This window comes from Herpailurus yagouaroundi, unplaced genomic scaffold (assembly GCF_014898765.1).
Source record: "Herpailurus yagouaroundi ecotype Mexico unplaced genomic scaffold, PumYag 77, whole genome shotgun sequence".
Taxonomy (NCBI): domain Eukaryota; kingdom Metazoa; phylum Chordata; class Mammalia; order Carnivora; family Felidae; genus Herpailurus; species Herpailurus yagouaroundi.
Window position 1 is genome coordinate 34,134,626 of NW_024412388.1, and position 13,136 is coordinate 34,147,761.

General features: G+C 45.8%; 1 protein-coding gene across 3 annotated transcripts in view; it reads left to right on the top strand.

Moving 5' to 3' along the window:
• The first annotated feature begins 27 nt into the window (after positions 1 to 27).
• Positions 28 to 13,136, top strand: part of SZT2 (SZT2 subunit of KICSTOR complex) — a 52,545-nt gene continuing 39,436 nt past the window's right edge. For 2 of the 3 annotated variants that reach the window (XM_040469900.1, XM_040469901.1), the window contains exons 1-4: positions 28 to 253; positions 10,321 to 10,446; positions 10,999 to 11,172; positions 11,472 to 11,642. In XM_040469900.1, the coding sequence (XP_040325834.1) occupies positions 227 to 253; positions 10,321 to 10,446; positions 10,999 to 11,172; positions 11,472 to 11,642 (498 nt within the window). In that variant the 5' untranslated portion in view covers positions 28 to 226. The remainder of the gene's footprint in view (positions 254 to 10,320; positions 10,447 to 10,998; positions 11,173 to 11,471; positions 11,643 to 13,136) is intronic. The other variant, XM_040469899.1, reaches the window with a different exon arrangement.

Sequence of the window (13,136 nt, forward strand, 5' to 3'; positions counted from 1 at the left end):
CCAACCCCGCTCTCACCTGCATTGCGGCGTCAGTGTAGGCGGCAACGACTTCCCCTTCCGGTTTCCTAGTCCGAGAGCCTCGCTGAGAGGTCTTCGTCCCCCAATCAGGAAACTCAGAACTCGGTCCTCCCACTCACTTCCGGTTCCTGCGGGACGCTTGTAGCCGGGTCAGGGGTCACGAGTGGAGCATCTTCTCTGGCCCGGGCCGGCGCGGGAGGGCTGTGTGATGGCCTCGGAGCGCCCGGAGCCGGAGGTGAGGGGCGGGCGGGTGCAACGCTGGGCACTGGGCCCCGAGCTCCGAGGAGGAGGATCCGGCGGCCTGGCACGGCGGTGGCCTCCTCCCCGTCTTGGGGAGGCCCTGCCCCGTAGGCCCGACCATTGAACCTCCTTCCCTCGGCCCGCAGTTTTGTCGGGGGGCTGGAGCAGAAACCCGTCGCTTTATTTTGGTTACTGAATTTCAGACACGTCGCTGACTCTGGGGCTTTCGTATTCTTTGATCTTAATAATGCTATTAACAAAATCTGTAGTTTGATTTTCTGCTGCAGTTTCCGTGGGCAGCACGGCAGTAGACATCGATGGTTTATGCATTTCTCCAAACATCGGAATGCCGTAGACAGCATGAATTAATTTAGTTCTGGCGCTCGTGCATTTGGGGAGCAGCTTTGGTTTCGCGAAAAAACATTTGACTCGGAGTGAAACCGCGTCCAGCATTGGCTGGACTAGCTATCTGTGCAACTTTGAGCAAGTCTTGATTTCCAGGATCCTGTTTCTTTCTTCATAAAATACCTGTCTTATGGTGTGTTGTGAGGACTTGACGTGTTAAACCAGAAAATGCACAGGAGGCATTGATTGGGTGCCAAGGACCACGCGAGGAACTCATACATACATTACGTTATTAAAACTTAGGCGAAGAATGTGGCAGTATCCGCTCTCATTTACAGATAAAGGAATTGAAAAGTGAGGGAGGCTAAGTACCTTACCCAAGTGCTCAGCTGGGGAGTAGCAGAGTTGAAGTTAGAAGATCTGAGCATAAAATCTCTCAGCTTTGGAAAAAACGGAACACTAGAACAGGTGCCCAGTGATGTAAGAGAATATATGAGTAGGTGGGAAGGGTCGAGGATGTGTAGAATGACATAAATAGGAGTCATTTATTGAATGAGTACTGCATGCCAGGCACCATTCTAGATGCTTTGCCAATATCAATTAATCCTCTTGTCCTAGACACTTGTATCATCTCCCATCTTTCAGTTGTGGAAATTGAAACACAGAGATCCTTGCAGCATAGTTAGCTAGTAAGTAGGGGAGCCAGGACTCCCAAAACAGGTGGCCTGGCCCCAGATCTTGTGTTGTTAACCATAGTGATTATAGTATAAATAATAAAATAGCCACAGGATGGTAAGTCTCCAGTTTGTTGGGATTTGGTGTTATGAAACCCAAGATTAAGTAGGAAACTACCCTATTTTAAAGAATCAGACGCGTTCACAAAGAAGCCATGCATCTGAAATGTCAATACTGAGAAAGACTATGAAAGAATTTGGAGTACTCCTCCGTAAGAATTAAGATGAGAAGAAATGGGGGCACCTGGGTGGCTCCATAGGTAACGGTTAAGCATTCAACTTAGCTCAGGTCATGATCTTTCAGTTCACGAGTTCAAGCCCCGCCTCCGGCTCTGTGCTGACGGCTCAGAGCCTGGAGCCTGCTTCAGATTCTGTGCCTCCCTATCTCTCTCTGCCCCTCCCCTGCTTTCTCTGTCTCTCTGGTCTCTCTCTCTCTCTCTCTCTCTCAAAAATAAATAAACATTTACAAAACAGCAGCAGCAAAGATGAGAGGAAATGGGATGTTGTAGCAAAATACGACATACCTTTCAGGCAGGTGGTGTAAAACAGCACTGTCCAGGGGCGCCTGGGTGGCGTAGTCGGTTTAGCGTCCGACTTCAGCCAGGTCACGATCTCGCCGTCTGTGAGTTCGAGCCCCGCGTCAGGCTCTGGGCTGATGGCTCAGAGCCTGGAGCCTGTTTCCGATTCTGTGTCTCCCTCTCTCTCTGCCCCTCCCCCGTTCATGCTCTGTCTCTCTCTGTCCCAAAAATAAATAAACGTTGAAAAAAAAAAAACAAAAAAACAGCACTGTCCAATAGAAATCTAATACAAGCCATGTATGCAAATTTTCTAGTAGACACATTTAAAATGGTAATAAGAAACAGAGGAAATCAATTTTAATAATGTATTTTATTTGTATATATTTCCAAGATACTATTTCAACAGGTAATAAGTATTAAAAACTATGAGCTACTTATCATTCTTTTTTGTACCAAATCTTTAAAAATCCAGTGTGTATTTTACACTTCTAGCACATCTCATTTTGGACTTTTGGACTCACAACATTTCAGGTTCTCAGTAGCCCCATTTGGTAGTGGCTACCATATTGATCAGTGCAGATGTATAGTAGCTTGGAGTCAAGACACATACCTGTGGGAGTCTCATTCAGCCAAAAGTGAAGCATCTGTTAAGTTCTTGATTTGCATTTCTGAAAATTTTATCTCAGAAAGTAAAGGGAGTGAAGTTTGCCCCTGGGCAGAAAAGTCACTGACTTTGAGAGGTTGTTACAATCCGAAGAGAGAAAATTGGGCATAGTCAGATTTAAGAAATCATTCATTCATCAAATATTTAAAATATTTTTATGAGTGCTGTGGATTCAGAATCGTGCTAAGTATCAGGGTGGATACCGAGCAGTGTGAGGCAGACATGTCCTCTATTTTAATAGAGTAAACAAACATTGAATTATAATAAGGGCTGCAAAGGAAAACTACAGAATGAATGAGTGTTTAAAAGAGGTTTTTAACCGACTTTGTTAAGAAGTGTGTGGGGCGGGGGTGGTTTGGGATGCCTTCTCAAAGAAATGACACTTCAGGGGCGCCTGGGTGGCGCAGTCGGTTAAGCGTCCGACTTCAGCCAGGTCACGATCTCGCAGTCCGGGAGTTCGAGCCCCGCGTCGGGCTCTGGGCTGATGGCTCGGAGCCTGGAGCCTGTTTCCGATTCTGTGTCTCCCTCTCTCTCTGCCCCTCCCCCGTTCATGCTCTGTCTCTCTCTGTCCCAAAAATAAAAAAACGTTTAAAAAAAAAAAAAAAAAAAAAAAAAAAAAGAAATGACACTTCAGCCTGAAGACCAAGTAGAAGTTGGCCACGAGAAGAGGCAGAGTGCATCACAGGCAGAGGCAATAGTGAAAATCCTGACGTGAGAAGGAGCGTAGAGCCCTCAGAGAACAGAAGAAGCAGCTGCTAGTGTGGGTGCAATGTGACAATGAGAACAGCTAACACTTCCAGAGTGCTTACTAAGTATCACCTAATCCTTGTAAAATCTCCACAAAATAGGCACTGTTATTTTCCTGATGGCACAGATGAGGAAACTAAGGCACAGTAACTTCACCAAGGCCTTGTATTAATAAGCAGCAACAGAACCAACGTTTGATCCCTCTAGGTCCTCTAAATTGGCAAGAGATGGGTAAGAGATGAGAAGAAGATTCAGGCTGAGTCCATGCTAGAGGTTCACGACTTACGTGGCATAAGTCCAGTGGTAAGGAGCCTTCAGACAGTTCAAGGGAGAAAATGTCTACATTACTTCATGGGATTCTTTATTTTTAATTTTTTTTTTTTTTATTAGCATGAGCGCACGTGAGTGGAGAAGAGAGGCAGAGAGAATCCCACGACCCTGGAATCATGACCCGAGCCAGTGTCAAGAGTCGGATGCAACCGACTGAGCCATCCAGGCGCTCCTCATGGGATTCTGTTAGAAAACAGCATCATGGTTGGAAAAGGCTTCAAAAATTATTTATACCTTAACCACAAAGGGACAGGTGCAAAGAACAGACAAAAAACAAATTGAGATGGGCGATGTTTCCGTCGTCCTGATATATATGGTATGCAGTACAGTGCCTAATAATGTATTATTCATCTTGTAAATGGTATGTAGGCCTCAATAAATGTTCCAGAGAATGATAGGCTTCCGCTACCATTGTTCTCATTCTCATGTTTAATTGCAGCAACATCCTTATGAAGTAGGTATTCTTACCCACATGTTATCAATGAAGAAGCTGAGTCCTGGAAAAAATTAAGTAACTTGTTCAAGCTCACATAGATAGCAAGTAGTAGAACCAGATTTCAGTCCAGGTCTCTGACTCTGAAACCCTGCTTTCTCTTTGCCAGATTAGTCCCAAGAGTAATGCATTTCAGACTCAGGGAGATTACATATTAGGGCATTGAAGCTCCATGTGAGTGTGGATGCCGAGAGAATACAGCTAATTCAGGGTTTGTCAAAGCGGAAGAATCGCTTGGGGAGCTTGTTAAATTTAGATTCCTGAGTCCTGTCAACTCGAATTCAGTTGGTTTGGCTGGGGCCCAGGAATCTGTATCTTAATAAGCACCTCGCCACTCTCATGCACCTGGTCCTTGGATCACACTTTGAAAAATACTATTTTAGCTGCTTAAATTCTTATGTTTTCTGGTTCTGATCAATTACATCTTGAATGTGAGGCAAACTTCAAGATGATGGTTTGAACATGTTGCTGTTAACTTCGAAGGGTCATGTTTGAGGGAGAAATGTGAGAAAGATTAAGTTGGGCCAATGTTCCTGGTTTCGAGAGAGTGGATTCTGTAAGAACTGGTTGATGAACTAACTACGTAAGCTTCACTTGGCCTTGGACAGTCAGTCCATCATTCAAAATAACTTTCATTTGTTTGTTTTAGTTTGAGAGAGCATGTGTGAGCACAAGCAGAGGAGGGGCAGAGAGAGAGAGAGAGAGAGAGAGAGAGAATGAGAGTGAGTTCCAAGCAGGCTCCACACTCAGCAGGAGCCCGACACAGGGGCTTGATCCCACAGTCCTGGGATCAGGACCTGAGTCAAAACCAAGCGTCAGTCGCTCAGCTGACTGAGCCACCCAGCACCCCTGTCATTCAAAATAACTTCCAAGCAAGGTGGAGAAATGGAAGCTGTACTGTAGTGAAATCAAGCCGTCTACTAATAATCTAAAGAACGTTTACTAATAGCACAGCACCCATCTGTGTCTTCCATCCGCTTTATCTCCCCTTTTCCTCTTCACTTAGCAAACCCCACTCAACCTTCAGTGTCACTTTCTCCTAAGATCCTAGCTTGGGTCAGGTTACTTTGTTATATGCTGCCATAGAACCACTTTCTTTTCCTTTGGCACACTTACTCAGTTTGTAATCATATAGTTAGTAGAATGATTATTTGATTAATTTTTTCTCCATTACAGGGTAAATGTTACGAGAGCAGAGAATGCCAGTTTTTGCTTTTCGTGGTATCCTTAGGACCTAGCCCGGTGCTAGCATGTAGCTGGCCCTCCATAAATTTGTTGACCGATGAATGAATGCACACTCACCTTGTCTTTGTCCTCTTTGGACAGGAATGAGGACTTGATGGCATCCTGATGAAATTAGCAGGGAAATTAAGCTGGAAAGAGATTTGCTAAAAGACAAAACAGCACTCTAGGTTTCACAATAGAATAATAGACTGAATTTATCCAATATAACAGGACTAATTGAATAATTGGATGTGTCCCAAAAAGCCAGCTGCATGAGGACAGAACAGAGGATGTGTCTTAACAGCAACACAAGTGAAAAAGTTATGGAGGTTCCCTGCGCCAACAGTATGGTAAAGTCAGTCGGACTTAGGAGACTCTGAATCTGTGACCTCACCTGGGTATTGTGTTCCATCCTAGCCCCCACATTTTGAGTTGAAAAACAGTCCAGCCAGAGTTCATAGGCATATGATCTGAGGTATAGTGGGGAAACTTGAAACAATGCTCTTTAAGATTTACCTGAAGAACTCAGGAGATGTTTATTACAGAGAAACAGAGACTGAGGGCTGCCATCAGATGTTTGATAGATTATCCTTTGGCAGAGGGTCAGACTTTCCTTTGGGTTTTATCCAGGGGTAAAACCAGAAATGGGTTAGATGTTTTCAAGAGAACAGATCTCAAGAATGGGTAAAGATTATATCAAGAAGACAGATTCTGTCTTAGTGTGAGGAAATATCCAGCTATGCCAGGTAAATGGGGATGAGCAAAAAAGCTGAAGTGAATGGCTGTGCGGGACTCTTTCCAGACACAAAGCAGCAACTGATCAATGAATTGCTTGTTTTCACTTGTTACACTAACACCCGCATTTATACTTTCACACGCCATTGGGATACATGGTAGTGTTTTATGGAGGAGGAAAATAAAGTTCAAGACCAGAGGCTCAGCTATCAAATCACACTTTCTTTCAAAACAAATCGATTAGAACTCACACCCGCAGCCCTTCCCTAGATTCCAAGAACTGTAAAAAAGAGATAGTATTTGAAAAGAAAATAACAGTGAAAACCTGGTAAAAACAACTTTGGTGGAAGCAGAAGAAAAACCCAGACATAAAATAGGCTCGTTTTTCTATAAAGTGGATGAGGAAGGATGGGATCTCTTGGACAGCACAGAGCAGACGTTGCTAAAAGTGAAAAGTTGGGAATCAGTGGTAAGAAATTCAGAACACAGCTCAAAACAGAAGAAACATAGCTTGTGAGAGCCATTTCCCTCACACATTCGGTCAACAAATATTTGAACACCTAGTACGTCTTGGCATTGTGCTGGTTGCTAGGGGTACAGCAAAGGACAACATATAGACAAAAGCTTCTACCTCCTTAGAGCTTCTAGACTTGCAGGGGAAACAAAATTTACAAAGTACACAAATTCTTCATTATAAACTGGTGGGTGCCATGAACAATTCTAAACTGCTTTGTGACTGTGTGACAGAAATGAAACCTGTCATGCCTAACACAGTGCAGGGGATCATAGATTCATTCGTGAAACCCAGAATCACCCACATTTTAGACCTAGGAGGTGGAGCAACCAAGTGTTCCCAATTGTTCTTATGGTGCTGACCCACGGATGTGTGTGCTCCTCTGTTTAACCCAGCTCAGTATGGGCCCAGTTTCCTTCCTATGGTGTTTTCTTGCATAGCTGAAACAGGCTGGCATTTGGGGGAAAACAAGTCTTTACTAACTACCAAAGAAGAACCAGAGGAATATAGTACTGAGATTAGTGTTAAGATTATCTCACCTTGAGAAGAGTTGTAGAGAAAAAGAGTTGTACTGATTATTAGTTTTAAACATCAACTTTGCTTTGCTTAGAACATATGGCAAATTCACTTATTCAGCAAATTGTATGGAGCATCTGATGTGCCAGGCACTGCTGTAGGCTCTGAAGATAGAATGATAAACAAAGGACTGCTGAATGCAGGTATCCTTCCTATTCTGATAGTACTCCCAGCCCCAGCCCATCCTTTCCTAGATAAGAGCCTTGGCAGGGATCAGCACCATCAGTTAGACAAGAGTGGGCATCAATCTCACACCCACACCAGCTCAGCCAGTCCTGAGGGAGAGCTTGACTGGTTTAGGAGAGCATCCCATCCCGAGACCAAGGTCAAGCAGAGGGCAAGTGACTGCTGCACATTCCTTCTTGGCCGGTAGACCCTTTGCTGTTTCTAGCATCTTGGTGATAAGGGTGTACAATCTTAAGGGACCTTTTGAGGGGAATGGTGGTTAGAAATGATGGTAAATACCTGTATCTGATTTTTCTCACTAACTTGGAAATCATTCTGCAATTTACCGGTTTCCAGGGCTATCTTAGTCGTCCTTGATACAGTTTTGTTCCTTCCTCCCCACTGCTTCCAATTAATCACTGATTGTTGTCTTATTCTAAAGGGTTCTTAAAATGGCAGCTAAGCTCACTTGTCTTGAAGGTTGCGTTAGCTGAGTGTGTGTGTGCGCACACGCGTGTGTGTGTGTGTAAAACCAGGCTTTGTCAATGAAAGGCAGTACTGGCTTTACATTCTGGCACAAGTGCTGTCTCATCGGAGACCAGTCTCAAACAGTTCACAAAATGGCTACTATGAGTGGCTCTGGTCTAGGCCACTGCCATCTCCCCTGGTTGTCAGGGGATCTTTCTGAATCACGTGGTAGCCAGAGGGAATTTTTTTTTTTTTTTAATGCAGATAAAATATAGCTGTGTGAAAAAAAAGTTCAGTAGCTTGCTCCAACTCTTGGGAAAAATCCTTGGCCAGCACCTACCTTAGCCTGGCGTACAGAAGCAGCATAATAGAGAATAGTGTGATTTTAGGTAGTATAGAGACGTAACACAAAATAATATTGAATCCTATATGGATATTTCAGTTGTCTTTTTGTTTTTCTGATTATGGCGGAGCATCCTTTATGCTTGTAGAGACCCATCGTGTTCCTTCTCGGGACCACTTCAAATCTTTTCTGTTCTTAAACCCCCAGTTTTATCCGCTTGTCACTCTTCAGTAGTTGGGCTTTGCAGCTCATGAGGCCTGGGTCTGACTTCTGATCCTGCACCTACTAATTGTGTTAAATCATTTCGCTTTTTTGGACCTCCGTTTGTTTCTGTTAAGTGTTTTATGTGAAGCCTGATTGAGTGTACGAGTGTGAAGAGCCTTCTATTATGCCCGGTAATAACCTGGTGATAGTTCACTTTTATAATATTCTTTCTGAGCGCCAGGCATTGTGCTGAGCACTTCCTATACCTGATTTCGCTTAGCCCCCTTAACAACACTGTTAGATCGGTATTAGGATTATATCCATTTTACAAATGAGGGCACTGAGGCTTAAGGAGGTTAATGAAGTACCTTTTCCCCGATCTCACAGGCTAAAAAGAGGCCAAATTGGGATTCACACCAGGCCGTCTGAAACTGAAGTTCTTGCACTTAGCGTCTCCAGGGGACTGTTGAATATATTACAGGTGCTCAAGAAATGGGAGTTTCCTGCCTGCTTCCACCTATGCCATTTCCCAGTACCTGTTTCTGTGTCTTTTTTTTTTTTTTTTTTTTTGAGAGAGAGAGAGAGAGAGAGAGAGAGAGAGCAAGAGCAAGCATGAGCAGGGGAGAGGGGCAGAGGAAGAGGGAGAGAGAAGATCTTAAGCAGGCTCTGTGACCCTGAGCTGAAATCGAGAGTCAGATGCTTAACCAACTGAGCCACGAGGTGCCCCTGTTTTGTGTCTTTTGAAGCAGGCCTTCTGTCCTGAAGATGAATGGCTTTCTTCATCTTTAGTCATTGTGTCTGCTTTCCACACTCCTCTCTGCCATCAACCATCCTTCGGTATTGCTTTTCCAGGGCTTTTTCTATTTCTTCAAATTTCCCCATTCGGGGGGAAGAAACCTTCACTTCCTTTCAGTACCACATTTCTTAACAGTTATTGGCTTCTGTTTATTTCTACCACCCTCTTCAGTCCTCGCCGCCTGGCCCTTCCCCTCACCGGCCAGGGACCCAGGGGGAGAAATTTGCAATTTGTCTAAGCCAAAAGGAGAGTCGTCTTTTCATCGGAGGCTAGAGTAAGGGAATAAAGGAATTTCAGGTAAAGATTGGTCAGGAAAAAATGTTGGGGGAGTTCAGGGCAGTGGAGCCTTATTTTCTCTGGGAAACAGTGGGTGAGTTTATCTGCCAGGCCCCCAGGGGCTGAGAGATGGGAAAAAGTTCTGAAGGGGATGGGAGAGGTTGCTCACCAGGGAGAAGTGAAGGGATAGGTAAAGTCCTGCTGGAACTGGCGCCCCTGGCAAAGTGACAGGTTTCTCTCTGTCAGAGTGCCACTGGCATGGTATATGTGTGGATGAGGGAGAGCGTCGAATTCATCCCGAGCCAAGATTCGGCTCATGAGTGGAAGGACAAGGACACGGGTAAGGGAACTGATGCCTGTCAGGACACTGCGGAGCCAGCTGCCTCTTGAGGCAGTGGTGGGAAGGAGCTGGAGCACTGACCACTGAGAAGTGTGGAGGGTGGGGAAAATGTGGGTGGTGACCCACAGGAGTTTAATTTTGAGGCATTCAGCGGGCTTGCTAGTCACCCAGTGAAGAGTCCTTTAGGGGCCGCTGTTGTCAAGGCTTATTAGGAGGAAGTGTCCGGCATTACTGAGTATCTGCTTTGTTGTCAGCAATTTGCCAAGCATAGGGACACACACATAGAGCAAGACATCTTAATGTCTTAATGTCCTTAATGAGCTTGTAGCTTATAGGAAAAACACCTACACATTCAATAATGTTAAAAGGGCACTTGGTCAACACAGAACTCCACATAAGGGAATGGGACCAGAGAACTGAGTCCTTGGGAACACGTTGCCCTGAGGGGGGAGCTAATTTTTCCCCTCTGCTGCCTTGCCTCTCCCTTACGTGTTGTGAACTCCTTGGACAAGTCACTTGCACAGCGATCTATGTATACCAGGAACTCAGTGAATTTTTCTAGATTATTTCTAATGTCTCTTTGCCTCCAGGTGGAAGAAGCTGGGCAGGTGTTCCTGTTGATGAAAAAAGATTATCGAATCTCCCGAAATGTCCGCCTGGCTTGGTTCCTCAATCACCTGCATCAAACTGTGCAGGCTACACCTCAGGAGATGCTGGTGAGGCCCAGAAACCTACAGGATGGGAGGGGCTGGCTCAGAAGGATCTGCTTTTTTAAGGGGGTCCTAGAAACAGGATGGGAGACGAACTCTAAGGGGTCTCATTCTAGAAGGGGCAAGTGACTTTTCCCAGAAGATGATTCCACCCGGGAAATTTTAATTTTCCAAATAGGAAGAGTATATAGTTGGGTTGCAGGAGATAGAACCAGTGGTTTGCCATTTTGGATACAAGAGTTCAGGTCCTGGACGGGGCGCCTGGGTAGCTCAGTCGGCTCAGGTCCTGATCTCACAGTTCATGAGTTTGAGTCCCATGTCGGGCTCTGTGCTGACAGCTCAGAGCCCGGAGCCTGCTTCGGATTCTGTGTCTCCCTCTCTCTGCCCTTCTGGTGCACACACTTTCTCTCTCTCTCTCTCTCTCTCTCTCTCTCTCTCTCTCTCAAAAATAAACATTTAAAAAAAATTTTTTTTAAAAGGAAGAAGTAGTTCAGGTCCAGGAAATAAAGGGGTGACTCTTCCCTGACCCTTTCCTTTTCTCTCTGTCCTAATTGTCAGCTCCAGTCTGAGCAGGAGTTGGAAGTCCTCAGCGTCCTGCCCCCTGGGTGGCAGCCAGATGAACCAGTGGTCCCAAGGCCATTCCTCCTTGTACCTTCTACCCGGGTTACCTTCCTGGCTTGGCAGTACCGATTTGTCATTGAGCTCGACCTTAGCCCGTCTACTGGCATTGTGGTAAGGGACTAGAGGGAGACAGTGGGAAGAAGGAATAAGGGATGGAGTAGGGGGTGAGGAGGAGAGGGAGAGGCCTCAGAGATGTGAAAAGTGATCCCAGTCTACCATCGTGGAAAGGAAACAGGCTTTTAAATGGTCAGTGTTTAAAGACGTCCCATTCCACACGTGGCGCTGTATTTGGGGGTGTGACCAACTTTAAGATGGGAGTTCCACTGACCCATGGAAGCTGCTTGTTTCTGCCCTCTGCTCAGGGCTGCTTTTGCTTACATTCGAGAGATCGTTCTCTGCATTGCCCTCAGGATGATTCCACAGGGGAGATCTTGTTTGATGAAGTTTTCCATGCGCTCTCCCGCTGCCTAGGCGGGCTGCTTCGACCCTTCCGAGTGCCCGGATCTTGCATCGACTTCCAGCCTGAGATCTACATAACTATCCAGGCCTACTCCTCAATCATTGGCCTGCAGGCCCACCAGGTATCGCATCCTTTCTCCAAGTTTGTACCCTCAGACCTCATTTCTGGTAGTCCATTGACTAAGTCCTTATTCTGTCTCTACTGTCTATTTTCAAAGTCCCAACCTGTTTACCAGTCGTCTCTGAGTCTGTCTCCTCTTGAGAAGGATCCATTCCTCAGCTCTTAAAGAGCCTTCTCGGGGCGCCTGGGTGGCTCAGTCGGTTAAGCGCCGACTTCAGCTCAGGTCACGATCTCGTGGTCTGTGAGTTCGAGCCCCGCATCGGGCTCTGGGCTGATGGCTCAGAGCCTGGAGCCTGCTTCCGGTTCTGTGTCTCCCTCTCTCTCTGCCCCTCCCCCGTTCATGCTCTGTCTCTCTCTGTCTCAAAAATAAATAAACGTTAAAAAAAATTTTTTTTTTAAAAAGAGCTTTCTCACGAGCTTTAGGTCCATTGGCCTTGATTGGACAAATGCCTCTCCCACTCCTTCTGCACTGGATGGTTCTGGCCACTGGATGTCTGTTTCATGCTGCCACTACCACCCTCCTTTTAATTTGATTAGAGGGTTTGCTTATATCCTGACTCCTGGCACTACCTCTAGGAGATGATCTTTTAGAATAATTTTATGATTTTGAAATATAACAAATGCCCAGAACCATAATTTCTTCCAAGGACAGAGGAGGGTCATCTTCCCTGAGGGCCCTGTGAAGTGCCGGGTGTTATGCTGATCGTACAGATAATTACGAACCTTATCCAACACCCAAACAGGCCATCACAAGACACACCTTTTGGAGAATGGCCAGGTCTGTTACTGGAATATCTGTTTTTGGCTTAGATAAGCAGTGGCCCAGTTTCCCCTCATCTGCTCTTAACCACCTTCAACTCACTGTTAGGGGCTTACCCTGAAACTGCCCCTAATGGCCATGTTGTCACCTTGGCTGTCAAACTCGCTTTGAGATAGGGATGCAAGGAACAGCTCCCGAGGACCCGAGATCTACAAGGCAGTCGGGGCGTGTCTGGATCCCAGCCCACTGCTGTGGATTAAAGTGCTCTCCTAGCACAGCTGTTAGGACTGTTGCTTGTGGCCTGCATCCCCAGACAGAGGCCGGGCTTCTCAGGCACTGATGGCCAAGACCGGGAAAGCATGAGTGTTAGGTAATCACTCCACACTTGGTTCATTTCGGCAAACACTTACTGAAGCCTGATCTATGCGAGGCCTGGGCTAGGGCCTGCAGTCACAGATGAATCAGGCACTGTCCCTGTCCTGATGGGAGGACTTGAGATTTTAGTAGGGGAGACAAATATTGAAGGAGGTAATTTCGGTCAAATGTGATAAAGACACTAGTTAAGTAATGACTCGAATGCCGTGGGAGCACCAAGAGGGAGCAGCCAGCCAAGCCCAGGGAAGACTTTTGGACAGAGAGGCATTTGAACTGAGTGTTGAAGGAAGGATTGAGGTTAGCCCTTCAAAGAAGGGAAGTGGGCTTTCCAGACAGAGGGGCCAGCAAAAGCAAAGCTGC